This window comes from Colletotrichum spaethianum, assembly GCF_022836535.1.
Source record: "Colletotrichum spaethianum MAFF 239500 DNA, contig29, whole genome shotgun sequence".
In the NCBI taxonomy this organism is placed as follows: domain Eukaryota; kingdom Fungi; phylum Ascomycota; class Sordariomycetes; order Glomerellales; family Glomerellaceae; genus Colletotrichum; species Colletotrichum spaethianum.
Window position 1 is genome coordinate 252,482 of NW_026054799.1, and position 24,664 is coordinate 277,145.

General features: G+C 60.2%; 12 protein-coding genes across 12 annotated transcripts; 7 read left to right on the plus strand and 5 right to left on the minus strand.

Moving 5' to 3' along the window:
• Positions 1 to 127: 127 nt before the first annotated feature.
• Positions 128 to 2,390, minus strand: ColSpa_09587 (uncharacterized protein; the record flags this gene model as incomplete). Its single annotated transcript, XM_049275799.1, has 2 exons — positions 128 to 1,818; positions 1,868 to 2,390. The coding sequence occupies 2 exons, from the start codon at positions 2,388 to 2,390 to the stop codon at positions 128 to 130; spliced, it is 2,214 nt and encodes a 737-aa protein (XP_049131756.1).
• A 920-nt stretch (positions 2,391 to 3,310) lies between these two features.
• On the minus strand, positions 3,311 to 3,855 carry ColSpa_09588 (DASH complex subunit DAD2; the record flags this gene model as incomplete). The annotated part of the gene is made up of 3 exons (XM_049275800.1): positions 3,311 to 3,474; positions 3,528 to 3,587; positions 3,642 to 3,855. 3 exons carry the CDS (start codon positions 3,853 to 3,855, stop codon positions 3,311 to 3,313), a joined length of 438 nt encoding a protein of 145 aa, XP_049131757.1.
• Positions 3,856 to 4,269: 414 nt separating this feature from the next.
• On the plus strand, positions 4,270 to 6,574 carry ColSpa_09589 (siderophore iron transporter 1; the record flags this gene model as incomplete). The annotated part of the gene is made up of 3 exons (XM_049275801.1): positions 4,270 to 4,318; positions 4,375 to 4,819; positions 4,867 to 6,574. 3 exons carry the CDS (start codon positions 4,270 to 4,272, stop codon positions 6,572 to 6,574), a joined length of 2,202 nt encoding a protein of 733 aa, XP_049131758.1.
• A 329-nt stretch (positions 6,575 to 6,903) lies between these two features.
• ColSpa_09590 (vacuolar protein sorting-associated protein 30) lies at positions 6,904 to 7,653 on the minus strand (the record flags this gene model as incomplete). Its single annotated transcript, XM_049275802.1, has 3 exons — positions 6,904 to 7,026; positions 7,100 to 7,510; positions 7,585 to 7,653. The coding sequence occupies 3 exons, from the start codon at positions 7,651 to 7,653 to the stop codon at positions 6,904 to 6,906; spliced, it is 603 nt and encodes a 200-aa protein (XP_049131759.1).
• Positions 7,654 to 8,915: 1,262 nt separating this feature from the next.
• On the plus strand, positions 8,916 to 9,731 carry ColSpa_09591 (alanine--glyoxylate aminotransferase 1; the record flags this gene model as incomplete). The annotated part of the gene is made up of 2 exons (XM_049275803.1): positions 8,916 to 9,004; positions 9,098 to 9,731. The coding sequence occupies 2 exons, from the start codon at positions 8,916 to 8,918 to the stop codon at positions 9,729 to 9,731; spliced, it is 723 nt and encodes a 240-aa protein (XP_049131760.1).
• A 51-nt stretch (positions 9,732 to 9,782) lies between these two features.
• On the plus strand, positions 9,783 to 10,272 carry ColSpa_09592 (alanine--glyoxylate aminotransferase 1; the record flags this gene model as incomplete). The annotated part of the gene is made up of 2 exons (XM_049275804.1): positions 9,783 to 10,139; positions 10,189 to 10,272. 2 exons carry the CDS (start codon positions 9,783 to 9,785, stop codon positions 10,270 to 10,272), a joined length of 441 nt encoding a protein of 146 aa, XP_049131761.1.
• A 1,441-nt stretch (positions 10,273 to 11,713) lies between these two features.
• On the plus strand, positions 11,714 to 15,445 carry ColSpa_09593 (exportin-1; the record flags this gene model as incomplete). The annotated part of the gene is made up of 8 exons (XM_049275805.1): positions 11,714 to 11,779; positions 11,939 to 12,011; positions 12,200 to 12,921; positions 12,975 to 13,743; positions 13,794 to 14,264; positions 14,313 to 14,690; positions 14,740 to 15,160; positions 15,208 to 15,445. 8 exons carry the CDS (start codon positions 11,714 to 11,716, stop codon positions 15,443 to 15,445), a joined length of 3,138 nt encoding a protein of 1,045 aa, XP_049131762.1.
• Positions 15,446 to 16,636: 1,191 nt separating this feature from the next.
• Positions 16,637 to 16,993, plus strand: ColSpa_09594 (uncharacterized protein; the record flags this gene model as incomplete). The annotated part of the gene is made up of 1 exon (XM_049275806.1): positions 16,637 to 16,993. The coding sequence occupies one exon, from the start codon at positions 16,637 to 16,639 to the stop codon at positions 16,991 to 16,993; it is 357 nt and encodes a 118-aa protein (XP_049131763.1).
• A 41-nt stretch (positions 16,994 to 17,034) lies between these two features.
• On the plus strand, positions 17,035 to 19,011 carry ColSpa_09595 (putative AAA domain-containing protein; the record flags this gene model as incomplete). Its single annotated transcript, XM_049275807.1, has 1 exon — positions 17,035 to 19,011. The coding sequence occupies one exon, from the start codon at positions 17,035 to 17,037 to the stop codon at positions 19,009 to 19,011; it is 1,977 nt and encodes a 658-aa protein (XP_049131764.1).
• A 1,475-nt stretch (positions 19,012 to 20,486) lies between these two features.
• Positions 20,487 to 21,279, minus strand: ColSpa_09596 (cytochrome c; the record flags this gene model as incomplete). Its single annotated transcript, XM_049275808.1, has 3 exons — positions 20,487 to 20,511; positions 20,567 to 20,987; positions 21,270 to 21,279. 3 exons carry the CDS (start codon positions 21,277 to 21,279, stop codon positions 20,487 to 20,489), a joined length of 456 nt encoding a protein of 151 aa, XP_049131765.1.
• Positions 21,280 to 22,392: 1,113 nt separating this feature from the next.
• Positions 22,393 to 23,250, plus strand: ColSpa_09597 (uncharacterized protein; the record flags this gene model as incomplete). The annotated part of the gene is made up of 2 exons (XM_049275809.1): positions 22,393 to 22,779; positions 22,843 to 23,250. 2 exons carry the CDS (start codon positions 22,393 to 22,395, stop codon positions 23,248 to 23,250), a joined length of 795 nt encoding a protein of 264 aa, XP_049131766.1.
• A 187-nt stretch (positions 23,251 to 23,437) lies between these two features.
• On the minus strand, positions 23,438 to 24,577 carry ColSpa_09598 (exosome complex component RRP42; the record flags this gene model as incomplete). The annotated part of the gene is made up of 3 exons (XM_049275810.1): positions 23,438 to 24,070; positions 24,111 to 24,420; positions 24,471 to 24,577. 3 exons carry the CDS (start codon positions 24,575 to 24,577, stop codon positions 23,438 to 23,440), a joined length of 1,050 nt encoding a protein of 349 aa, XP_049131767.1.
• Between the last annotated feature and the right edge of the window lie 87 nt (positions 24,578 to 24,664).

The window sequence follows — 24,664 nt, forward strand, 5'->3', positions numbered from 1 at the left end:
TCCGCCAAACAATGAACTCCTCGCCTCAAACTCCACGCAATCTTAATACAGGTGCTAAGCTCTACGCATTAGCCGAATAATTCACATAAAGGTTGGCAAATGCCCATAGCCACTAGCCTTGTCCATGTCAAGCCGCCTGACCGGCCATGGCAGCCATGGCGGCGAGCTGCTTACGTCTCTGCTTCTCGGCCCACTCTCGACTGGCTTGCCTAGAGCGTTCGGCGGCCTGCTCGCGAGCCATCTTAGCATTCCACTCCCGTTCACGACGCTCTCGCTCCTTGTCCTCGATGTAGCAATTATCGCGTTGGAATATCTCCCTGCCCTTGAGTCTCTGGTGCTCCAGCTCCTCGACCGACAGCGTGCTCCGCTTGCTACTCATGCTGCTCGTGGATGTCGACGTGGCACGGCTGGGCTGGTCCGCCATGGCAGACGTCTGCGACGTGTCCCTGCCGCGGGTCTGAGGCGACCTGGTTGAAGAGGTTCTCGCAAGGCTGCGCGGGGTGCCGAGCATCGACGTGCGCTTGGAAGGGCTTTCCTCGACTTGACCGTTGTTCGCCTCGGACCCCTTGTTCTGACGGGCACGACTGGTCACGGTCTCTCGGGGGTGTGCAGCGGAACCAAGATTCGCCTTGATAGGGCGCGCCTTGAACTCACGCCGCTTTCGCTCCTCCTCCTCCTGCGCCTTGAGCCGGGCCTCCCGCTCCGCCCTCTTGCGTTGCGAGATGGCCTCGCCGGGGAGCTCAAAGTTGGGCCGCGTCGGCACCTTCAATGACCTGCTTCGCTGGGGTGTCGGCGGCGCGGCCTTTGCAGCCTGTTGAGCAAGGCGGGCCTCGCGCTGTTCCTTGATGCGTCGGGCGACAGCCTCTCCCGGCAGCTCGAAGGAGGGCCTGGTAGGGGGCTTTGTGGATTTGGCTGGCGGCTTGGGTGGCAGCAAGCTGGTCGGGCGAGTCAGAGGTAGCTTCCTGGATGGTGACTTTCCTGGTGACGCCTTCGCGGCGTCGCTGTCTGTCGCCGAGACCGACTTCCTCTGCGCGGTGCGTGCTTGGGGGGCAGGCTTGGCTCCAGCGCCGATTGACTGGGTACGCTTCAACGTTGAGGACGTTCGCTTAATGGGCGTGGCGGTCGCGTTCGTGGCATCGTCTGTTGCAGGCCGGACGCGGCCCGACTTGCTGGGCGTTGCCAGTCGTGCGGCAATGTTCACGGCCTCCAACTCCTCCTCGAGCCTGTCAATAGCTTCGACGGAGTCTTCGATCCGAGACCGCGAGCTGGTCGAGGTCGACCGAGAGGGGGTACGGGGAGCCTCGTCCACGGGCGCACTGCCCTCGTCAGTGGAAATGGAAACCACCCTGTCCTTGGGATCTTCAACGAAGTCCAACGACGACTCCTTGGCGTGGCCTCGCTCGGCAACAGAGACAGCGGGCTTGTTGATCGTAGCCTCCTCTCCAAGAGGAGTTGGCGAGATCAGCCGAACCACTGGCTCCGCAACGGCCATGTTGTCCGCTTCTCCAGATGGTTGTGACGTTTCTCGAGCTGTGTCTTGGGTCACCAAAGGTGTGGCTAGAATTTTGTAGGCATTAGCCGGCTTGCTTTGACCGCAGACACCCCCACGAGTCCGATCGGCCTGCACCAAGACGTTGCAGCCAAAGCCCAGCGTCAAGCCGCCCCGTCCGTTGGGCGAGTTGTCGCGCTTGGCCCTGCCGTCTGGGTCCAGAACCGAAAGCACATAGTCATACTGACCTGCCTTGTGCCGTGCAATAGACGTCTGGATGCCGGGATCGGTTCCGAGATGGTGGTGTTCGAGGTCGGCTGCGCGGAGGACTAGATTGGTTAGAGAAATAGACACGGGTCAGTAATTGGATGAGCGAACCTTGGGAAGAGAAGTTGGGTTCGCTGGCTTCAAATGGGTTCGGCGTCTGGCGAAAGGGAACGGTTGCCGAAGCACTTGTTTCAGCCGACGACGGGATACCCTCGTCTGGGTTGGTTTCTTGAAGCAGATCGCCAGGGAATGGTCCCTGCGTAGATGCGGTCACGGCCGAGTTTGAGGTGCAGTGTTGCGCTTCTCCCTCGATGTGGCCGAGGTCCCGAACAGTCTTGGTGTCAACGGTCAACCGGGGCAAACGACGGCGCACGGGGGCCAGTAGCGACCTGTCGGCGCGCTCCTTTTTAGGACTGTAAATGTGAAGCTCCTTGAGCTTGGCGGTCAGTGAATGGATGAAATCCGGCGTGCTTCGGCCACTGTTAGTGTCACGGTCTTGGAGAATAGCAAAGTGGTTGTAGCCGGGCGCGCCGGTTGCGTCGCTGGAAGCATTGCGATCGGGACCAGATGTGGTGGTGTCCTCCAAGATACCGAAACCATGGGCCGCGGCCATGGATCGAGAGAGGCGCCCCATTGTGCTCGACAATCTCCGAATCCGACCTGAACTCAAGACAGGGGAACCACCGACCCCAGACAAATTGGAAGACAGGGGGGACGTGATGGGATTCGGCGGGCTGTCTCGAATTTGGGAGCAATTTCGCTAGCTAACAGCCGGGGTACGTGTACTATGGCGGGGTTATTGGTTGGCTGGAACACTATACAGTATTTGGGCCGTAATATCTGGTTCAAGACAGTGTTGAGAGGAGGACTGCAGAGAATTCCAAAACGAACTCTTCGACAATGATGGCCAAAAATGCTCGGTGCGTGTGATGGAAGCGGGATGGAAGCAAGACAAAACGGCGTGACGTGGCGGAATGCTTTTCTAGCTTGTCAACCGCCATGACGGCGGAAATTGGCTTCAATTTGGTCCTTCCCCTCGTGGGATCTACATGTCAGTTTCCGCCAACAGAGCCACAACCCAACGCCGGCCTACGGGCACGGGCGCCGTGGCAGGCTCGACTGGTCCGGGTAGCCAGGCCCATGAGATGAGGCGCCGCCCGTTTCGCTGTAGCAACGGCGCGATGACTAAGTGACGCGTCCGACTCGGTCGCGTCTTTCCGTCCGGACCCCGCACCCATTTGTTGACTTTGGTGGAGCATTCCTGCCCAATGGGCCAGGCCGTCCGTCCTCAGAGTGCGGGAGCAGGACGCTAGGTACACTTCCATACCGCGGCATGCCACACTGGCGGCTGCCGACAACGGTCCCAACGTAGTGCCAGCCCGCCACAACTGCCCTCCAAGTGTTCCCTTTTGCATGCGCAATCCCCAAGAACCGATGGCGGGTGTTCGGTAGATGATGCTGGTGGTGGACGACGGAACGCGCCGTACGTGTGCCGTTCGTCGAGGCGTGAAACATTTTGCTTTTCGGTCGCAGACTGTCTCTGGAATCAACCCATCAAGGAGTGGCCATGCTGTTCTCTGCGGACTCCGCCACGCTTTCGGCCTGCGCCTGGAGCGTCGGGGCATGCTCCGTCGGAATGCGAACCAGCGTCTGAGGGAGAGGGAGGCTGGCGTCTGCCGGTTCCAACGGTTCTTCTCTCTGCGGCTTGGCGAGTTGTGCTGCGATGTGGTGTTAGCTTGGGACATGTTTTTCGCATGCAGCCGCAACGTACCGGAAGCCATGTTGATGGCACGCAGCACATTATGCCAGTTGCCAATGACCATGGCAATTGCTGTGACCCATCAGTCTTGCCCCTCGTTGTGGCACGGAAACAGGCCTTCCTCACCTTCCGTCCCATCGGAGAGGGTCGCCAGCTTCTGCTCCAGGGCCTCCATCTGTCCTGCAACGGCAGCGCTGAGGTCACGCAGCTCCTTCAGGTGCTCTAGTTCGGCCTTCTTCTCGGCAATGCGCGCAACCAGCATGGGCGACGGGCCTGCTGAAGCGTTCTGCGACCCCGCCCCAGGGAGCCGGGTCGAAAGGGATCGTGTCGGGAAGGACATTCTGTACCGGAGGTGGCTTCCGGCTTGCGTTGTCAAAGGGGTCGTCGCGTGCGAGGCGCCGTCTGAGAATGTTGCGGATCGTGGCGGGGTGGTGGCAGTTGATTGTGAATTGCAAGTCAGAGGAAAGCGTCAGAGACTCGGTGAGCGTGCACATGCAAAGAATGCGGCAGGCGGTGGGGACGCTGGCCCGTCCGGATGCGCCCCCAGCAACCCCCCTTCCCTGCACCCTTTGTTGACACTAGTCCCGATCGAGTCGAGTGTAAATAAATGACACTTCGGTAAATTTTCTCCCTCCCCCCCGACCCCAGCGTCACAGTCCCAGCCACCTTTGTGTCGTGCTTCGCTTCGTTAACCTTTCCATTCTCCAGTCTTAGATTCATCGTGCCGCCTCGTTTCCCTCCTCCAGAATGCACCATGGCCCGACTAAACGAACCCCCCGTATCTGCAGATAGCATCGACACGCGTATGTTTTCTTTGTTGCTGTCAGTGCATCTTGTCGGCTAACTGTTGTCGTTGAAGTGCGTAGGAAGCTGCTGCGCCAAAACAGAGACCTCGCCAAAGCCAACGCCATCCATCTGGTCCGCATCAAAAACCTCGAGGCGGACTATGCTCGATCTCTATCGGAGAACCTCGAACTGAATGGCCGCATCATCGAGCTGGAGAAGGAGCTCGAGAACAGCAATGCCCGGAGAATAGCAGACCACGCCCTGGACATCAGGTCCCGGCTCGAAACCCAGCTGATGGAGTGCATGTCGGTCCTCGCAAGCCTCGGTCAGGAGCCTCCGACGAAACGACACGCGAGCCCCCGAGGGCGGAGGATCTCGAGAGCCAGCATGTCACATCGTAGCCCTCCTCAGAGGCGCCCACCAAGGGAGGCAACCAAGGACACTGAGGCCCGAGCGCTGCAAGAGGGCCGTCTGCCTCCCATCGCAGAGAACAAGTCGTACCCCAGAGCAACGCTCGAGTAAGTTGGATATGCTTCGCCGTCGACGCAGTGCTAACAGCTTCCAGCCGTGAGCAAATCCTTGCCCTGTGCTCAGAGGCCGCAGACACCACAGACACCGCCGATACCACCGACTCCCCTGAACTTGGCCCGCCGCCATTGTCGCGGTTCGTCGACACGGATTCCGTCGACATTGGCTCTCCCCGCCAGCCGATGGTATCTGTAGAACCAGAGGCCGCTCCAAGCTCCCCGATGCAGTCGCCCTCGCCAGCGCCAGCGCCCGCACCGCAGCCGACCCCCGCGCCTAGGACAACGAATAAGACCGAGAAGAACGTCATTGTACGACCCGATCCAGCTCCCCCCAGCGAAGGTGGCCAAACCGAGGCCAAGCGCCCACTCACAGAGACCGCCGTCCTGCCCCCTGTGGTGTCACACATCACCGCCAAGGCTGGCTCGAAGCGGAAGTACAGCCTGGCAGATGAGACGAGCAAGAGCAGCAAGCCGGTCGCCGAACTGCCAAAACCAACAGAGCCCGAGGAACGCCCCGTCACGGCGCGCGAACAACTCGGCGGGCAGACCTTGAAGGAACTGGCCAACCGGCGGCGTGAAGCTAGGGAGCGCATGTCGGCACCGATAAACCCGAGGAAGCCACTGTCGGCCAAGAGCACGAACGACGACATGACTTCGCCTGTGAAGAATGCCAAGGCCGGGGCGGACAACGGGAAAGCCCCGGAGAAGCCCAAGCCGCGGGCAGCAAGGGAGCGGGCGACCCAGAAGATCAGAGAGGAAGCCGAGCCGGAGCCTGTGGAGGTGCCCGTGGCGTCGCCACCACCGCCTGCACCCGTCGTCGAGGTTTTGCCGAGCACGGAGGCTGTCCCCACGGAAGCCGCTCTCCTGTCTCCAGCATCGCCCGAACCCACGTCCAGGATGAGCCTGCCGAGTGTGCGCGATACGCCACCTCCCACGGACATCTCCTCTCACGGCGAGACATCGCGGCCGAGCAGGCGGGCGCGGGCTTCCGTCAGCTACGCGGAGCCGAATCTGCGGGACAAGATGCGACGCCCTACCAAGGAGCTGTACGACGCCGTCACCGGCCAGACCCGGTACCTCCAGCGCAGCGGGAGCGCCAACGCGGAGCAGCTCCTCGCTGAGGGAATCCCCGTGGTTAAGCGCGAGTCCAGCGACGATGGCACCTGGAAGCAAATCGCGTCGCCGACGCGGGATGCTCTGCAACGCGAAAAGAGCCCCGGCAGCCCGGCAGACAAAACAAAACCGCTGGAGCCGATGCTCAGCGTGGCGAAGCCCCTGCGCAAGAAACGCTCGTCCTCAATGATGTCGGGGTCTATCAGCGAAAGTGAAGGGCAGAAACCGTTCCAACAGGCCCCCAGCGGCTCAACCACTGCGGAGAAGACGGTCGGCAGCCAGCCCACTCCGTCGCCCGAGCGTGAAGTGGATCCTTACGAGTTCACAACCTCGACCCCGGGCAGCGACAGTTCCCGGGTCGAGCCCAAGGAGAATGCCGCTCCGGCGCGCCATTCCAAGTCTTCGCGACGCCTCTCGTCTGTTGTGAGGGAAGACTTCAAAGTTGACGGCACGGACGGGGCCGAGCGAACAAAAGCCGGCGGGCCCAGGAAGAGAGCGTCAATGGTGCTGCCCAAGAGGACCCGCGTGGAGGCCGAAAGCCCCGAGGACAGTAGCTTTGAGAGCGTGGAGAGCGGGGATTTCCAGGACACGAGGTCGAAGGTCTCGATGAGGAGACGGAGCATGATGTTGTAATGACCACCACACGACTGATTGATGAGCATCGGTGTTTCTGGAGTTGGACATATTCGTCAATACCATCCTCCTTGGTTTGTTTGTGTTTCTGGTTTGGCTTTCAGAATGGGTTTCGTCGGGATACCACGAGAGACGCGGTGGAGCTTTGTGTGCATATAGGCGAGAGCATAGAGCCACGGGAAACGGCCGGCTGAAACTTATATTATTATAATGATCATCAATGCCCTACGTCGTGCGGTCTTGAATCGTGACAACCCAGCTGTCGGTGGCTGGTTCCGCCCCTCCCTCTGCAAGCATCCGCCTCTTCCAAAATCCTCCTTTGTCGTAAATCATGGCGCAGCGGACGGCTCCACGGGCTTGGTGTATGTCACCTTTTCCACCGCCACGTTTTCGTTGCCCTTGTCGTCTTTCCGTAGTTGGTAAACATATAAAGTGAGGGAGATACCTTGCACCTGTAAACAGTCAACGAGCTGCCCCGACCTCAAGTGTCAGATAACCCCCTCGGGCAGTGGGTGGTATACGTACGTCCATCAAGCAGAAGCTCGGAACGGGCTCCTCGCCGTCCTTGCCCCAGCTCGCGGTAAAGGCGCCGGTGGCACTGCCGGGATTGACGAAGAACTTGTCCATGTACTCAAAGGCGTCGAACTTGTGGGTGCCGCCCCAGCAAAGGACGTCGACGTCGAGCTTGTTGGCCTCGGCGAGGAGCAGGTCGGGCTCGTTGGAGACGAGGGTGAAGCCCTCGAGGAAGCCGATGCGCAGGGAGCCGTGAGTGACGACCTGGGTCAGGGGCAGGCTGGTGGCCTCGACGTCGAAGCGGCCCTTGACGATCTTGAGGTCCGGGGCGATGGTGCGGAGGTACTCGTACGTGTGCTTATCCGTCAGGTTGCCCAGGCAGAGGGTCTGGCCGATCTTTCCTGGGGCGAGGAGCTTCTTGAACTGCCGGGTGTTAGTTGGAGGCGGGGAGGTGGGTGGGCGGGCAGGCGGGATGAGGGGGACGAGTGTGGGCGAACCTTGGGAGGGATATCGAGGGCGCGGTCTGGGATGTGCAGGTCGCCGATGACCAGTATTAAGAACGCCATGGTTGCGAGGGCTCGGTGTGGTACGTGTGATGCGGCTTCAAGGTGGTGATGGGGGCGCCGGGAGGTCGGGAGCTGCCTGGAGAGTTGCGCGGCCGATTGGGAGGGTCCGCGAGCCGGGACGGTTCCGGCGTTGGAGGTGTTGAGGTCGCGCGACGGAGCTGTGAGCGTGAGCGCCTTGTTGACGAGTGGGATGCGAGTCGGATCTTCTTTGGCTTGTATGCAATCGCGTTTGAGCAGGTAGCTTGACGACGAGTGTAGCTCCCAGTGCACCTTGCTGCAACCGCTTCCCAGCCTCAATTGCAACGGTTGAGTGGGGCTCCGCGGTGCCTGTCAAGCCACAGCACGGGGCGGGATGTTCCATCATGGCCGTGGCTCAGCAGCTCGTGTGTGTGGCCTGGCCAGCGCCGATGTCGTCCGGTATCGTCCCCCGAAGGTCTCGTCCCATATCGGTGGCGACTACGTCTCTGCGTTTGCTGCCCATTCGAATTCGGAGCTCTCCACTTTCCGACGCCAGGACACTGGTGGAAGACGACGGCCGTCTCCTGTCTCGGGCTCGAATGCCGAGTTTCCTCCTTGGCCGCCATCCGCTCTGCTAGCATTGGCAGCATTTGCACGCAAACCGGTCCTCCACGTCAGTGTGCTCCAGAACAGCCGCCCCCTAACCGACGACGCCCATATTGGCCTGGAGGCGGGGACATACCTAGCAATCAGGGGAGAAGCATTGCCATCTGGACACACAGCAGGGGTTACTCGATGGTATTCCGTGCTCCATTGCTTTTTTTTATTTTTAATTTGGTCTGCACGAGTCCCAGCAGGAGGTGCCGGCTCCGATTCCCGCTCCTTTAAAGTCGTTTCGATCTCCTCTTGCTAGCACTTCCTCACCCAGCGACGGAACCGATCCGAGCAAAGTCGTAAGCCATAGCCCATACAGCTCTTTGTTCTAGGCCAATTGCGTCCCGTCCGATAAAGACCATCGGCTTACCTCCCGAGGTGTGAATGACGCATAGGCGCACATGCACGTTCCCCTAACGCGGCTCCAGCTCCCTCTCCGCACGTTGGCGAAGCAGGGGAGAATGCCCCTCCACAACCTTAGCAACCCCTCATCAGCTCGGGTATCGCTCATCTCGAGACACCTGCGACCATCGGAACCTGCAACTGCTACATCAACACCTGTAAGTCCGCCTCTTGTCCCCGTTTTGCACCACCCAATTGACCCTCCAACTTCTCACACCACAACAACGCAGACGCGCCCCGTTTCCACCATGTCTTCCCAACCGCCTCACCCGACGCTCCTCATCCCGGGGCCCATCGAGTTCGATGATGCCGTCCTCCAGGCCATGAGCCACTACAGGTCTGGGTCCCCCCCGGCATGCCGCCCGAGTCTCTCGGATGCCCTCCCGACGTCATCTAAGTCATCGCGCTGACCCGGTGTGAACGCCCGTAGTGAGAGCCACGTCGGCCCCGGTTTCGTGAACACCTTTGGCGAGGCCCTGTCGATGCTGCGCCAGCTCTTCCAGACCAAGGACCCGCAGGCGCAACCGTTTGTCATCTCCGGCTCCGGCACCCTCGGCTGGGACCTCGTCGCCGCCAACCTCGTCGAGGCCGGCGAGGACGTCCTCGTCCTGGCCACCGGCTACTTCAGCCACGGCTTCACCGACTGCTTCAAGACCTACGGCGGCAACGTCACCGAGCTGAGGGCCCCCGTCGGCGAGCGCCCCCAGCTCCCCGAGATCGAGAAGGCCCTGTCCGAGAAGAAGTACAAGGTCCTGACCGTCACCCACGTCGACACCTCAACCGCCGTCCTGAGCGAGCTCAAGGAGCTGACCGCCCTCGTCAAGCGGGTGTCCCCCGAGACCCTGGTCATCGTCGACGGCGTCTGCAGTGTCGGTGTTGAGGAGATCCGGTTTGACGAGTGGAAGCTCGACGGTGTCATCACGGCCAGCCAGAAGGCCATTGGCGTCCCCGCCGGCCTGTCGATATCCATGTTCAGCGGCGCCGCCATGAAGTCGTTTGCCCAGCGCAAGACGCCCCCTGCGTCGTACTTTGCGTCGTTCAAGAACTGGACCCCCAGTGAGTGACGGAGGGCCCCGCGCGGATGAGATGAGGAGACGAGGCTAACCACCGCAGTCATGCAAAACTACGAGGCCAAGAAGCCCTCCTACTTCGCGACGCCGTCCCCCCAGCTGATCCACGCCCTCCACACCGGCCTCACCCAGATCCTCGCCAAGCCCCTGTCCGAGCGGTTCGCCAAGCACAAGGAGGTCTCTGACAAGGTCAAGAAGGCCGTCGCGGACCTGGGCCTGAAGCAGGTCGCCGCGAAGCCCGAGGACCAGGCCCACGGCATGACGGCCATCTACCTCCCCGAGAGCGTCAAGGCCGCCGAGCTGCTGCCTAGCCTGGCCAAGAAGGGCATCGTCTTCGCCGGCGGCATCCACAAGGAGATTGCGCCCAAGTACATCCGTTTCGGGCACATGGGTGTCAGCGTGGTGAGTTATGCCCTGCCGCGGTGGTGCGAGTGATTACTAATTAGCACAGACGGACCCCAACCGGAAGGACATTGACAACGCCATCAAGGCCCTCCAAGATAGTCTTTTTGAGGTTGGCTACCAGAAGCAATAGACACGTGCGCATAGCCGAGTAGTGCAACTGCCCACATTAGAGCTGGCGTGGTAGCTTCAAAGAAATAAAAAAACGTTTAGCTTGGCAATTCCATCTTGACGAGAGTCCGAGAAACCAGGGATGCGGCGCTTAAGGTAATGAGTCGACTACTTCGATCACATCGACTTCGAGATGGCCAGTTCACCTTGACCCACGTCAGCAAGGATATTGGTCAGGCGCGCGGTATTGATATGTAAGCTTTTGACTGTCAGGCGACAAAGCGATGGATCACCTTACTGGGTACACGGTGTAAGTGCGGTGGTGCCTGAATGAGGACCGAGACATTGCGCCGTTTCCCTCGATGCATCTCTTTGCGTTCGGAAACCGTACCTCAGAGTAAATTCAACCGTGAGCTTTGAATTTCGGCGATTGTTATGCCTTCAGGGTTCGCATCACAATGTAGACAGAAGCGCGTTTCCCGGGTCGTGAGCGCCTCGTTCTCCGACGCGCAAATGTACGGTATGGCCGTCGAGGTGGGGTGAGGGGCCCCAAAAGGCTGGGGACCTCTAATGGCATGTATTGGTACCTCTGCTTCTGTGCTTTTCCAGCAGCTGGGCGAAACAAGATCCCGACGCCGTGCGTCACTGTCATATCGCCGACGCTTCCCACGGGCCACGGTGAGGGGGAGGGGAGGGGGAGGTGACGGCCCAGGTGAGCTGTCGGTGTGGGCGCCAGCCTATGACGTGCATCGCTGGCTTGTCAAAGTGGCAGACAGCCCTCAGTTTATTGTGGTAGCTTCGTGCTGTTGCCGCGGGAATGGCCCGGTCGGGCAGGGTTCAGCGCGCCAGGTGAGCATAGGTGGAAAAGAGGGGTGCAGCGCAGGCAGCGGAAAGTCTTCAACTCCGGCCAGCAGCCTGACGGATAGCACAGGAGGTGCCCAGCGGTGCGTGTCTGGCTGGGCCCAAGCTTCTACTGTAGGTTCGCAGCTGTAAGGCGCCCAGGAAAAAAAAAAAAGGTCGGTAAGGAGAGCGTCTGCGTGGGAGGTATCGATACCACGGTGACCTGTGGCTGGTGGAGTTTAGCGGGCGGCTGACAAAATTGGTTGTCCCCCGCCATCCCAATCCGCCTCTCTCGCTCTGCTCGATAACCAACCTATCCACGCCTTCACGCCAGGCAGACTTTCCTCCCCTCCCACTTCTCCTGCGATTTTCTGCTTCTCTCTCCCAATTGCACAAACTCGCCCTGCGAACAACACACGAACTCGTCCTTTTCTCCTGCTGCACCCAGCCGTAGCGTCCGCATATCCTCCCGCCGCCGCGCCCGCGCTCTCGCTTTCGTTTCCCCCTCTCCTCACCTGGGGACGAGTGCCGCGACCAGATTCCCCCTCACCCCGTTGCCGCCTCTCTTGCGATCGAGATCGACTGTCTTGCACCAACCCGCCCGCCCTACCGCACCACCCGCGATGGCCATCACGATCCCGGAGCTGGACGAGATCGTCCGCTCCTTCTACGAGGGCCGTGGAGAACAGGTGCGCTGCGGTTTTGCCGCCCCATGCGTCTGAGATTTCTGGCCGAGGCTGACCGATGGTTTTTGGAATACAGCAAAAGCAAGCGCAAGCTACGCTCAACCAGGTACGCAGCCACAGCCCCTCGATCGTGAGCCCCGGCCCCTAACGCACACCCTGCAGTTCAAGGAAGACCAAGACTCGTGGCTCCTCGTCGACAAGATTCTCGCCGAAGCGACCTACCCCCAAACAAAGTGTACGTTGGGCGCAGAGGCCCCCCCCCGCCGCTACGGGATGCAAAACAGCTGACCGGTTATAGTCCTGGGACTGCAGGTGCTTGACAATGTGATCATGACGAGATGGAAGGTCCTCCCAAGAGACCAGTGTCAAGGTTTGTCCGCGGACCAGCCCACCCCGCGCCCGTACGGCGACTGACCAGCCCAGGTATCCGCAACTTTGTCGTGCAGTTCATCATCCAGTGCTCCAGCTCCGAAGAGACGATGAAGGAGCAGAAGACGCTGCTGAACAAGCTCAATCTCGTCCTCATTTCGATCCTGAAGCAGGAATGGCCGCACAACTGGCCCACGTTCATCAACGAGATCATCACGTCGTGCCACTCCAGCCTGTCCATCTGCGAGAACAACATGGTCATCCTGCGCCTGCTGTCCGAGGAGGTCTTTGACTACTCGGCCGAGCAGATGACGTCCACCAAGACGCGCAACCTGAAGACGACCATGTGCGCCGAGTTCTCCCAGATCTTCACCCTCTGCCAGGAGGTCCTGAACACGGCCGACCAGCCGAGCCTCGTCAAGGAGACGCTCGAGACATTACTGCGCTTCTGCAACTGGATCCCCCTCGGCTACATCTTCGAAACGCCCCTCATCGACACGCTGCGCACACGGTTCTTGCCCGTCCCCGAGTTCCGCAACGTCGCCCTGCAGTGCCTGACCGAGATTGGCGGTCTGCAGACCGGTGGGCCCGGACAACCGAATTCGTACGACGAGCAGCTGGTCAAGATGTTCACCGAGGTCCTGACCACCATTGCCACCATCATCCCCATCAGCCTCGACCTCAAGTCGACATACCCCAACAGCAACTCGAGGGACCAGGAGTTCATCCAGAACCTGGCCCTGTTCCTGTGCAACTTCTTCGGCATGCACCTCAACGTGAGTCGGCGCACGGCCCGTCCCGTCCCCCCGGCCATGCTAACCCGTCACAGCTCATCGAGAACCTGCCCAACAGGGACTTCCTCACCCACGGCCATTACTACCTAATCCGCATATCCCAGATCGACGACCGTGAGATCTTTAAAATCACCCTCGACTACTGGCTGAAGCTCGTCAACGAGCTCTACGATGAGATGCAGCAGCTCCCCATGACCGAGCTCAACCCCCTGATGGGCATGGCCGGCGGCATGTCCGGGGCCGGCGCCCCCAACCCGACGCTGCTCAACAACTACCCGCTGCGCAAGCACAAGTACAACGAGGTGCTGTCGAACCTCCGCACCGTCATGATCGAGAAGATGGTCCGTCCCGAAGAGGTCCTCATCGTCGAGAACGACGAGGGCGAGATCGTGCGCGAGTTTGTCAAGGAGAGCGACACGGTGCAGCTCTACAAGACCATCAGGGAGTGCCTGGTGTACCTGACGCACCTCGACGTCGTTGACACGGAGAACATCATGACGGAGAAGCTCGCTCGCCAGGTCGACGGCACGGAATGGTCTTGGCACAACTGTAACGTGCTCTGCTGGGCCATCGGATCCATCTCTCTGGCCATGAACGAGGAGACCGAGAAGCGGTTCCTCGTCACCGTCATCAAGGACCTCCTGGGCCTCACCGAGATGAAGCGCGGCAAGGACAACAAGGCCGTTGTTGCCAGCAACATTATGTACATTGTTGGGCAGTACCCCCGTTTCCTCAAGGCCCACTGGAAGTTCCTCAAGACCGTCGTCAACAAACTCTTCGAGTTCATGCACGAGTCCCACGAGGGTAGGTTGCGTCCCTTGCTCCGCGTCACGCGTAGACTAACCCCGCTGCAGGTGTCCAGGACATGGCTTGCGATACCTTCATTAAGATTGCGAGGCAGTGCCGCCGCCACTTTGTCGCTCTGCAGCCTAGCGAGCAGGAGCCCTTCATCGAGGAGATTGTGCGCAACATGCACAAGATCACCTGCGACCTGTCGCCCCAGCAGGTCCACACCTTTTACGAGGCCTGCGGTTACATGGTGGCCGCCCAGGGCAACAAGCACCAGCAGGAGCGGCTGCTGAGCGACTTGATGGCCATCCCCAACGCGGCGTGGGACGAGATCATCAAGCAGGCCCGGGTCAACCCCGTCATCCTCCAGGACGCCGAGACCATCAAGGTCATTGGCAACATCATGAAGACGAACGTCTCGGCCTGCTCGTCCATCGGGCCGTACTTCTACCCCCAGATCGGCCGCATCTTCCTCGACATGCTGCAGATGTACCGCGCCACCAGCGAGCTGATCTCCGAGGCCGTCCAGAAGCAAGGTGAGTCAGGCGTATGAATGTGCAGGGCGCGCAACTGACACGTCACAGGCGAGATTGCTACCAAGATGCCCCACGTCCGCGGGCTGCGCACGATCAAGAAGGAAATCCTCAAGCTCGTCGAGACGTACGTCGAGAAGGCCGAGGACCTGCAGTCCGTGCGCCAGCAGATGGTGCCCCCGTTGCTGGAGTCGATCCTCATCGACTACAACCGCAACGTGCCAGGGGCCCGCGACGCCGAGGTCCTCAAGGCCATGTCTGCCATCATCACCAAGCTCTCCACCCTGATGGAGGACCAGGTCCCCAACATCATGGAGAACGTCTTTGAGTGCACGCTGGACATGATCAACAAGGACTTTTCCGAGTTCCCCGAGCACCGCGTCGAGTTCTTCAACCTGCTGCGCTCCATCAACCTCCACTGCTTCCCTGGTATGTGCATCGCCTTCCATGCCCCGAGGCCAAAAACTGACCTGACCAGCGCTGTTGAAACTGGACAACCGCCAGTTCAAGTTCGTCATCGACTCATGCTCCTGGGCGTTCAAGCACGACAACCGTGACGTCGAGGCTGCGGGACTTAACATGTGCCTGGAGCTCATCAACAACATCGCCGAGAAGACGGACGTCCAGACGGCCAACGCCTTCTTCCAGCAGTTCTTCATCACCATCCTGCAGGACGTCTTCTTCGTGCTGACAGACAACGACCACAAGGCGGGCTTCAAGACGCAGTCCATGGTCCTCATGAGAATGTTCTACTTTGTCGAGCCCGCCGACGGAAGCGCGCCCAAGATCCAGGGCCCCATCTACAGCCCCGACCAGGCCGCGGCCGGCACCTCCAACAAGGAGTTCCTCGCCAACTTTGTGGCCAACCTGCTTCGCGGGGCCTTCCCCAACCTGCAACCGTGAGTACTGCCCCTGACGCCGCACGGCATGCACTAACAGCCACCAGCGCTCAAATCCAGGCCTTTGTCGAGGGTCTCTTCACTCTCAACACCCAGTACGACAAGTTCCGCCTCAACCTGCGCGACTTCCTCATCTCCCTCAAGGAGTTCGCCGGCGACAACGCGGAGCTGTTCCAGGTCGAGAAGGAGCAGCAGGAGCGGGACGCCAAGGCGGCCGACCTCGAGCGCCGCGGCAAGGTCGGCGGTCTGTTGAAGCCGTCCGAGCTGGAGGACGACGAGTTGTGACTTGCTCAAGAGTTGCGAACCGAGTATGCCCCGCCCAGGGACCTCGAGAACGCAGGCACTGCGGCCCGAGGCTCTGGGGGGCAGCGAACCGAATTCGATGAGTGGGAGCTCTACGGGCTCTGACCAGATGCCATGCGTCACGGACTGGAGCACGACTCGCCAATCCCTGGCTCTGCGGCCCATGTCCGCCCGCTCATTCTGTAGTGATACCATGGATAGATGACATGACGATTGCAGGATAACCTTTCGCCGCCGTTGGGCCCCCCTGGTGTTGACACGGGCGGGGCCGTTTTATTTCCTTTCATTCATCTGGCAACGGAAAATGGCGAGGGGGGTGACCACGGTGCCCTCTCGAGAGCGCTAGGTATGGGATCCCACCATGTGGCGAGCGGAGGCAACGACGAGGGAGGACCAGTTCAAAACAAAAGCTATACAACGACGGCCACATGCCGAGTGTAGTGGTAGAAAGCTTTCCATGTAGGCAAATCAAGCAGATAGATTGCAGCCGTTTGCATCCGTGATGACCTTGTTGGCCGAATGATGCGTATGTAGAGGGGTTAAGCCATCTTCTGGCTTTCAAAGTGTCCATCAACGCTTGTTGCTCATGCCGACAACGTGTCCAGTTCGGTCATGACGTCCTGTCCGACTCGGTTTGTGTTGTTTCATGCGGGCTGTCTTGCACCCTGCTTTCCAGCTGTTCTTCTCATCCCCTCCAGCGGGATGAAAGCTCTTGGTCAGATAACTTGGCAACATGAGTATTATCTCATGTCAACCCATAAGATATCCTCCAGTGGATCCTATCCAGCAGCAGGTGAAAGACTGTATGGGTCCTCATGAGAGCCGTGAGGCGATTATGGCAACCTGACAATCGTCGTCCATTGAATCTCTGTCGAAGTTCTTATTCTGACCGAAATACGCGATGTTACAATTGTGTCGCTCATGAAACACCAATGAAGATGAAATTCGTAAGATGCAAAAGATGAAATTGACGATTCCTGGACTGACGCGGATTCACTGAGGCTTAAGCCGAACCCACATGCAGCATCATTTAATGTGGAGCGAAGAGAGCTTGCAACCAATCACAGTACGAGAGTCGCACATCCCACCTACAATCTTTTTTTTTTCCACGTTCGCCTCCTGCGTCGCATCAAGAAGCGTCCCTCCTCAGTGTCAGTGTCTCCGTCGTCCACGATGGCCCGCATCAGCCTCCGTCACGGTCTCGACCGGGATGTATACCAGATTGTAAAAAAGCTGGAGGATGAGAGGGACGGAGAATGGGCGGCAAAGAAGGACAGGGGTGACGGAAAGAGGAAAAAGCCAAAGCTGACGGTGACGGCCGTCTATGAAGCCATCAAAAAATCCAACTCGAGCCTCAGCCGGCAAAAGAGACGCCCGCTGGAAGACGCCATAGAACGCGTCCTGGACTTTCGTAAGGAAGAAGAGGCCGAATCCGAGGACAGCGACGACCTCTTGGAGCAGGCCGAACAAGCGAACAAGGCGAGTCTCTGTCCAACAACTCGTTCATCCGCTCACTCGTCACCTCTCTAACCCCCCTACAGGAAGAAGACCGTTTTTTGCTCAACAGGCAAATGACGAAGCACTGGAACGTCACACCTGCGGTACCGACGGCCCAGGGGTCGGAGGGCAAGAGCACCAAGAAGCGCCGCATCTCGCCGGAGCCCGAGGCCGCCAACAGCGCCGGCCACGTCAGCGACGGCTCCGCCATCGCTTCCAAGTCCAAGTCCAAGCACGGCGACGCCTCGGAGGCCCAGGCGGCCGTCACGAAGAAGGCGCCCAAGCCCAGCAAGTACGGTCCCGAGCAGATCCCGCCCGGCTCGGTCGTCCTCGGCGGCGTGCGCGGCATCATCGAGGAGCTGCAGCGCTACGTCTTCGCGCGGACGCGGAAGCCCGAGGACTTTGCCTGCTTCGGCGAGCAGCCCATGGGCATCCTCATCTCCGGACCCCCGGGCACCGGCAAGCAGTCGCTCGTGCGATCGCTGTCGTGGAGGACGCGAACGCCCGTCATCTCCATCGGACGGTACCTGGCTGAGACGCGGTCGCCCGAGAAGGTCAGCAAGATTTTCACCGACGTGCTGGACGAGGCGAAGAAGGTGGCGCCGTGCGTTGTTCTCTTTGACCATCTCGACGAGTACATGACCAAGTCGGGCAACAGCCACAGCGAGTTCGACCACGAGGTCATCTCGCAGCTGAAGCTCGGCCTCCGGCGCCTGCGGGAGTGGGAGCGGGAGGGTCTGCGCGTGGTGATTGTGGGCACGACGAGCAAGCTCGAGCTGGTCGACTCGACGCTGCGGCGGCCCGACTTCTTCGCGCAGACCATCACCGTCAAGGTGCCCAACACGGACGCCCGCGAGGAGATCTTCCGAGCGCTGACGCGAGACCTCGATATCCCGTCCGAGGTTGACTTCAAGACCCTGGCGGTGCGCACGCACGGCTTCGTCGGCGACGACATCCGAGCCGTCATCCAGGTCGCCAACCGCAAGGCCAGCGACCGCTTCATGGACGTCGAGCAGGCGCGCGCGCGCAACACCATCCTCCCGGAAAGGATGGAGACGTCTGAGGCCCCCTGGGATCGCGACCTCGAGGACGCCTGTCTGTGGTACGACTACATCGAGCACCCGTCCTACACGGAGCCCACCCGCATCCACGTCGGGCAGCAGGACTTTGTCGACGCCATCGCCGAGCACACGCCCTACATGCGCCGCGAAGGCTTCAGCTCGATCCCCAGCACGTCGTGGTCCGAGGTCGGCGCGCTGCACTCGGTCCGCGCCGCGTTCCAGGTCTCCATCGTCCGGCGCATCAAGGAGCCGCTGCTGTTCCAGAAGTTCGGCAAGCAGCGCCCGGCCGGCGTGCTGCTGTTCGGCCCGCCCGGCTGCGGAAAGACTCTCGTCGCAAAGGCCGTCGCCAACGACGCGCAGGCCAGCTTCATTCTCATCAAGGGCCCCGAGCTGCTCAACAAGTACGTGGGCGAGTCGGAGCGCGCCATCCGCGAACTCTTCACCAGGGCCAAGTCGTGCGCGCCGTGCATCCTCTTCTTTGACGAGATGGACTCGCTGGTGCCCAAGAGAGAGAACACCACCACCGAGGCCGGCGCCCGCGTCGTGAACGCGCTGCTCGCCGAACTCGACGGTGCCGGCGACCGGGGCGAGGTGTACGTCATCGGCACCAGCAACAGGCCCGACATGATCGACCCGGCCATCCTGCGCCCCGGCCGTCTGGACAAGCTGCTCTTTGTAGATCTGCCCACAGAGGACGAGCGCGTCGACATCCTGCGCACCATTGTTCGCAACGGCATCGGCGGCGCCGAGGGCAACGGAGCCGTTGATATCGAGGCCATTGCAAGAGACAAGCGGTGCGCCGGTTTCAGCGGCGCAGACCTGTACGGGCTGTACAAGAACGCGCTGGACGAGTGCGTGCTACGGTACGAGGGCGGTGAGCCGTCGTTGACGAGGGAGGACTGGGAGGCCGCGATGAGCAAGACGAAGCCCAGCGTGCCGAACCCGGAGACATATAGACGGTTGGCGGCCAAGTTGCACCACCAGACATGATTTAGACTATAGACTAGTAGAGAAAAGTACAGTTCACTCATCCTGTTGCTACGTTTGTTCTCAATGACGTTTACATGGTATGCAGTGTTCACATATGACATGCGAGGGCTTTCACGGAGATCATGGACAACATCTAGGGAGGTAGGAAACGCTTCTACGTCTGTCAAGTCTTGGACGGTCGAAACCTCGGTGCTCCAAAACAGGCAGCCACGAAGAGCAAGCCAGGGGGTATTTGTCGTCGTGGAAACCTTCTAGCAGTTGTATTGCGGTCCTAAGAGGCGCGCTATCGAACGACAGCCGACAACAGTCCCTCGAACAAATGCATATACCTCACCGCCGCAAGACGGACTTTGCCTTCACTTAGGGTTAGCGGCTTGGGAGTGTGTGGAACTCGACAGACCCAAGTCACTCAGCTAGAAGCTTTTTTGACGACTGCGTTGTGCTATCCATAGAGTCGCCGAAGCGCTGTCCCTTCATGGCGAGAGGCCGCTCGTCGGTGGTAAGTCTGCCTCGGCGAGAAGCTGGGGAGTTGGCACTCTTGACGACGGAGACGGTGTGTTTTGTAGGGCCGGGCAAGATGCCATGACTGCTGACACTTCGCGGTCTCTCATTATCTACAAAATCAACAGGGTGAAAGAGGCACGCAGGGCCTCAAGTTGGGATGAAAACATGTTCCTCACGTTTGCCAACTCCCCCCCTCATAATCAACCTGCCACACAAAGTGTTTGGGCGAAGAATGGGAGATCAGTTTCGAGGATTCAACGTTCTGGGTCCAATCTTAACGGTCCGTTCCAATCAATCCACGATGGCTGTGCCGATTGTCGGTGATTGTTTTGTTGGCACCGCTGCGCTCACCCAATATGGCTGGAAGCAGAAATTCGGAGAACATGTGCAGTGCTACGACACCTCCGTAATTGGGTCGAGAGTCATTGACCACTGAGAGTGGGGAAGTGACAGTCACCCACGCGAGTCGGGCATGCAGCGAATCATGCTTTCGAGACTTTTCCGGCGTCGACTCGAGCCGCACCTGGCCGCATGCTCATGACCTCCAGGCTCGAAGCCGCTCTGGTCGGCCAAGTCTTGTTCTGTAACCAGCGACATGTTCCTGTCGGGCTACAGCGTGAGCGATGACGGTGCTCCACCAGTCACGACCAGGGTATCGACGCCAAACGAGTCATCTGACTGGCGAATGGGGACAGAGTGGCCGCACTAGTCACCCATGAGTAAGCGGTTTTTTTCCCCCGGGCCTCGGAAGCGCGTCGGTTGACATCATGGACACGATCGGCGATTTGGTGCAGCAGTTTTTGGTTCGCGAAGAAATCTGTTGTATTACAACGTCTGAAAGGGGAGAATTTTCAAGCGGTAGAAGGGCATTAACCAGCCCCAAACACACTGTTCTAAAGTGGTCTATTGGTACAATTCGTCGCAAATCGCCAGTCCGTCTAATGCAATCCTATCGTTACACGTCAATCCGTCTATTTGGTAGCGTCCTTGAGGTAGCTGCGGCACAGTTAGCGAGCGGGTCACGGCCATCGCGAGGCGTCGGTCAACATACGCAATGAGGTCGTTGCGGTCCTTCTCCTTCTTGAGACCACCGAAGGCCATCTTGGTGCCGGGAATGTACTTCTTGGGGTTCTCGAGGTACTCGAAGAGGGTCTGGTCGTTCCACTCAATGCCCTTCTTCTTGTTGGCGTCGGTGTAGGAGTAACCGTCGACGGAGCCGGTCTTGCGGCCCCAGAGGCCGTGCAGGGCAGGGCCGATCTTGTTGCCGCCGTCCTTCTCGACGGTGTGGCACTGGGCGCAACGGGTCTTGAAGAGGTTGGCACCCTTCTTGGCGTCACCTGGATTGCCGAGGTCAGTTACGTGGTCTGATGAGGTTGGTCGCCGTGGTTGAGGTCCCAGGCCGCCGGGTGCCTGTTGAGCGCGTCGCTCCTCATCCCGCTGGTGTGCGGTTGCTCGCCCCGACGCCTCCGTGTCTCTCGCTCATCTGCCCCTGTCTTTCCTTCGGAGCGGAAGCCGAGGAAAATGGCGCACGACGTGGAGAGGCCCGGAGGAATGGGTCGCGGACGATGAGGGTGTCGCACGAGATCTTTTTCGAAGCAGAATCGACCTGCAAAGCAAAGACGGACCGGTTCGGGTTCAGAAGGAACGAGTTGGCGACTCAATGGCTCGCGGCCGACTGAAGCACCCAGGGGTTTTCTCGGGATCCGCCAACCACGACGAAGAGGATAAGGAATGCGCGCGCGGAGATAACTTACCACCAGCCATTTTGACGGATAATAGGGGTATTAAAAGAAGTTGAAAAGGGGTATCGGCTGAAAGTTGCAAAAGAGAAATGTCTTTTGCAGGTCGTCAAGGTTGGTCGTTGAGGTTGTAGTGGTTGAGAGTTGAAATGGAGAAGAGGGAAAGGGAAAAAAAAACTTTTAGAAAAGGATCGGGCCAGGTAAAAAAAAGAAGAGACGACATGGAGTGTACCTCGACACTATCCGATTTTAGTTATGACAACACCCGGCGGAAAGGCACCTGGCAGCACCCAGCCAAGGACCGCGAAAAGCCTGGAATGAGCTCACTGACCTGGGTTCCGCGGCGCACAAGCCACACGGTGTGGCGACGCAGCTGCCAATCAGACGTGCAGCATTGGTCAGACGGTCATGCGCCCGGGGTCTCTCGTCCGGGCAAAACCGGATACTAGCCCGGAACAACGCTTTCTCCGCTGCGCCTCGGTGATTTTGGCTGGTCATCTCCCAGTCTTTGGCTGGTCAACGACTCAACCAACGGCGGGCCGGCGGGGGCCTCTTGACGCTTGTGTCGGTGTCCAGCAATTTTTTTCCTCGGTCTCTTGCAGACTCAGCAGATTTACTGGGGAACCCGCCATCCCGTTTTCCCGAGCCTCGACGGGGATTCCCAAAGGTTCCCATACGTTCCGCTCTTGGTCTCCCCTCGGCCTCTGTTTGTTGCAGAGCCCGAATGAAGACGGGCCAATCTGAAGATTCAATTATGGAGGCGTCTCTGCTGGGTAACGGGCAAGGGTGTCACGTACAGATCAGGTACGTACAACGCCCGGATGCGCGACGGGGTAGGTCGGCGACCTCTTGGCTCACAGTCTGCCGCCAGTCGCAGCTCCACCGCAGAGTTCCTGAGAAATTCTGCTGGAGCTTCGATTTTTCCAGCCCCGACCGATTCTGCTAGCCGCGCACCTGATGATCCCGTCGATCCAGGCCAGAGCCTCAATGACGCCGTGAAGCATAAGCCTGACCGCGAAAGCCTAAACACTTGCTGTCCGGTGACCTACTTTTTTGGTTTTACTTTGACCATCGGCAAACGTCGGGACACTTGCATCCAGCACTTTGCCGTCGCGCTTGCAGTGGCGATACCACCCCAATGACGACCTCGGCCACAACCCTCCTCCCCAGGTTCCTCCTCCCGGCCCTGAGCCCCATGTGGCGCGCAGCAGCGACCTCGACAGGCCGCCCGGCCGCGGCGGCTCTCCGCCGGAACGCCGCGTGGACGATCCGGTACGCCTCGTCCAAGCCGACCGGTGCGGGTCAGAAGGGACCCCTCATCCTCGAGAAGCCCGCCAAGTTCAACCCGCCCTCCCACGGCTCCCGGCTGCCCAAGAAGAACGGCCCGAAACACTACGGCGGCCCCCTCAGCGGGCAAGAGGTGCGGGCGCAGCGTACGCGCGAGTACCCCGGCATGATGGCCCCCGAGGGCACGTGGGCACACTGGTTCTTCAACAGCCGCAAGGTTCACCTCTTCATCTCACTGGTATGGCGCCCATGGTGTTGCTTGGTTGGGCACGTTGGCGATTCGGCTCACTGACGACTACAGGGAACTCTCACGACGCTGGCCATCACGACGTTGGTCCTCAACTTTAGCCAAACCTCGCCCTTCAAGCACCTCCTTCCCCCCGCGTCCGAGTTCTGGAGCAGCCCGGTCCAGTTCTTCCGCACGTGGGCCCACGTCCTGCAGCTGCACGAGCGCGACCGCAACGAGAAGGCTATTGCCATGCATTCGCGCCACACCGACGACGTCGCCAAGCGCCAGTACTACCGCAAGGTCCACGGGCTCGACAAGGAGAACCCCATCGCCAACTTCCTCGGCATGAAGGAGGAGTCGGAGGAGGACAAGGCGGCCACCGCTGCTGCCATTGAGGCGTCGCCTGTGGCTGGAGACGCAGAGGCCGTCGCGCCTGCGGAGGGCGAGGAGAAGAAGAAGAAGTGGTTCGGCGTCTTTTGAGCGTCGGCCGTGCAACATGCGCCAGCCTTGTACAACACCATCGGTTGAGACCTATTTGTAATATACCCTCACCAAACCATGTACAACCAGAATCTCAAACCAGAGCCGCCAATTGGTATCATGACTTTTTTGTCTTCCCCCATTGCCATCCTGATGTGTCGCAAGCGTAAACTATACCCAACCGCATCTAAGCCAAGTCCACCGCGGCGATCCCCTCGAGCACCTCGTCCGCAATGCCTCCTTTCTCCAGCACCTTGGAGATCATCCCCTCGAGCACGTGCAGCTTGGTGCCTCCTATGGGCGGCCTCCACACGCCCTCCGCCGCCCTGTCCTCGCCGGCCGGGGGCGCAGGCGGCGCCTTTGACGGCGTGCCGGCAAGGCCCGTGGCGGGGTTTGCCGAGTTGGGCACGCCGGGCGCCGTCAGTCGTGAGGGCGGGTCGACCGTCCGCACCGAGAGCAGCTTCAGCTCGCGCCCGTCGACGTCCATGCCGCCCGCCGACGCCGCCGTCTTCTCCTCCGCCACCGACACCGCGAGCGCCGACTCGGCGACGGCGAGCTCCTCGCGCGCCGGGTCGAAAATGATGTTGCCGCCGACGGCGATGACGAGCAGTGTGATGGGCGGCCGCGAGCCTGTTACGGGGGCGCTGCCGTCGCGCGGGTACAGGAACGTCGAGGCCTCCCAGTCGTCGTCGAACATGGGGTCCTCGTCGCCCTCGGACTTGAGGCGCGGCAGGCGGGTCGCCAGGAGCGCGAGGTGCGTTGTGAGGGAGAGGAGGGGGAGGGGGTACGACAGCGGCGGGGAGATGAGGAGGATCTGCGACTGTTAGCGGTGCTTTGTATGAAGGACGACGAGAACATACGTCTAGGTAGAGCTTCCAGTGGAACCGGTTGTTAATCCGCAGCTTCTTGGTGAACTCCCCGTCGGCGAGCAGCGCCTCGCTGAGCATGTTGGACAGGAACACGGTCGCCGCGTCGTCGTCTCGGGAGCCGGGAATCTCGACCGTCATCTCGAGCCAGTCGTTGCTGCCCCTGGCCTCGCCATCACTGCCTTCTTTCCTCTTCTCCGCCGCCTCCTCGTCTGCCTCCGCGCCGGGCGGGACGCGGGTCTTCTCAATCTCTGCCTTGACGCCGACGATGGCCTCGGTGCCGTCGGAGAAGCACACGCGCGCGCTGCCGTTGGTGCCCGGTAGGATACCCGTCTCGGCGGTGAGGGGCGGAACTGGTTCGCCTTGCGGCCGTCGGGCCGGATGGGCGGCGTGAGGGAGAGCGAGGAGTGGAGGTAGGCGAGCTCAGCCGGGGAGAGCAGAACCTGCTGTGCCGACGCCATGGTGTGTTTGCTCCTTTCGCGCTTTTGTTCTTTCTTTCGTGTGAAGTCCTTTTCTCTTGTGGCTTCGGATAGGCTGCGGCAGCTCGA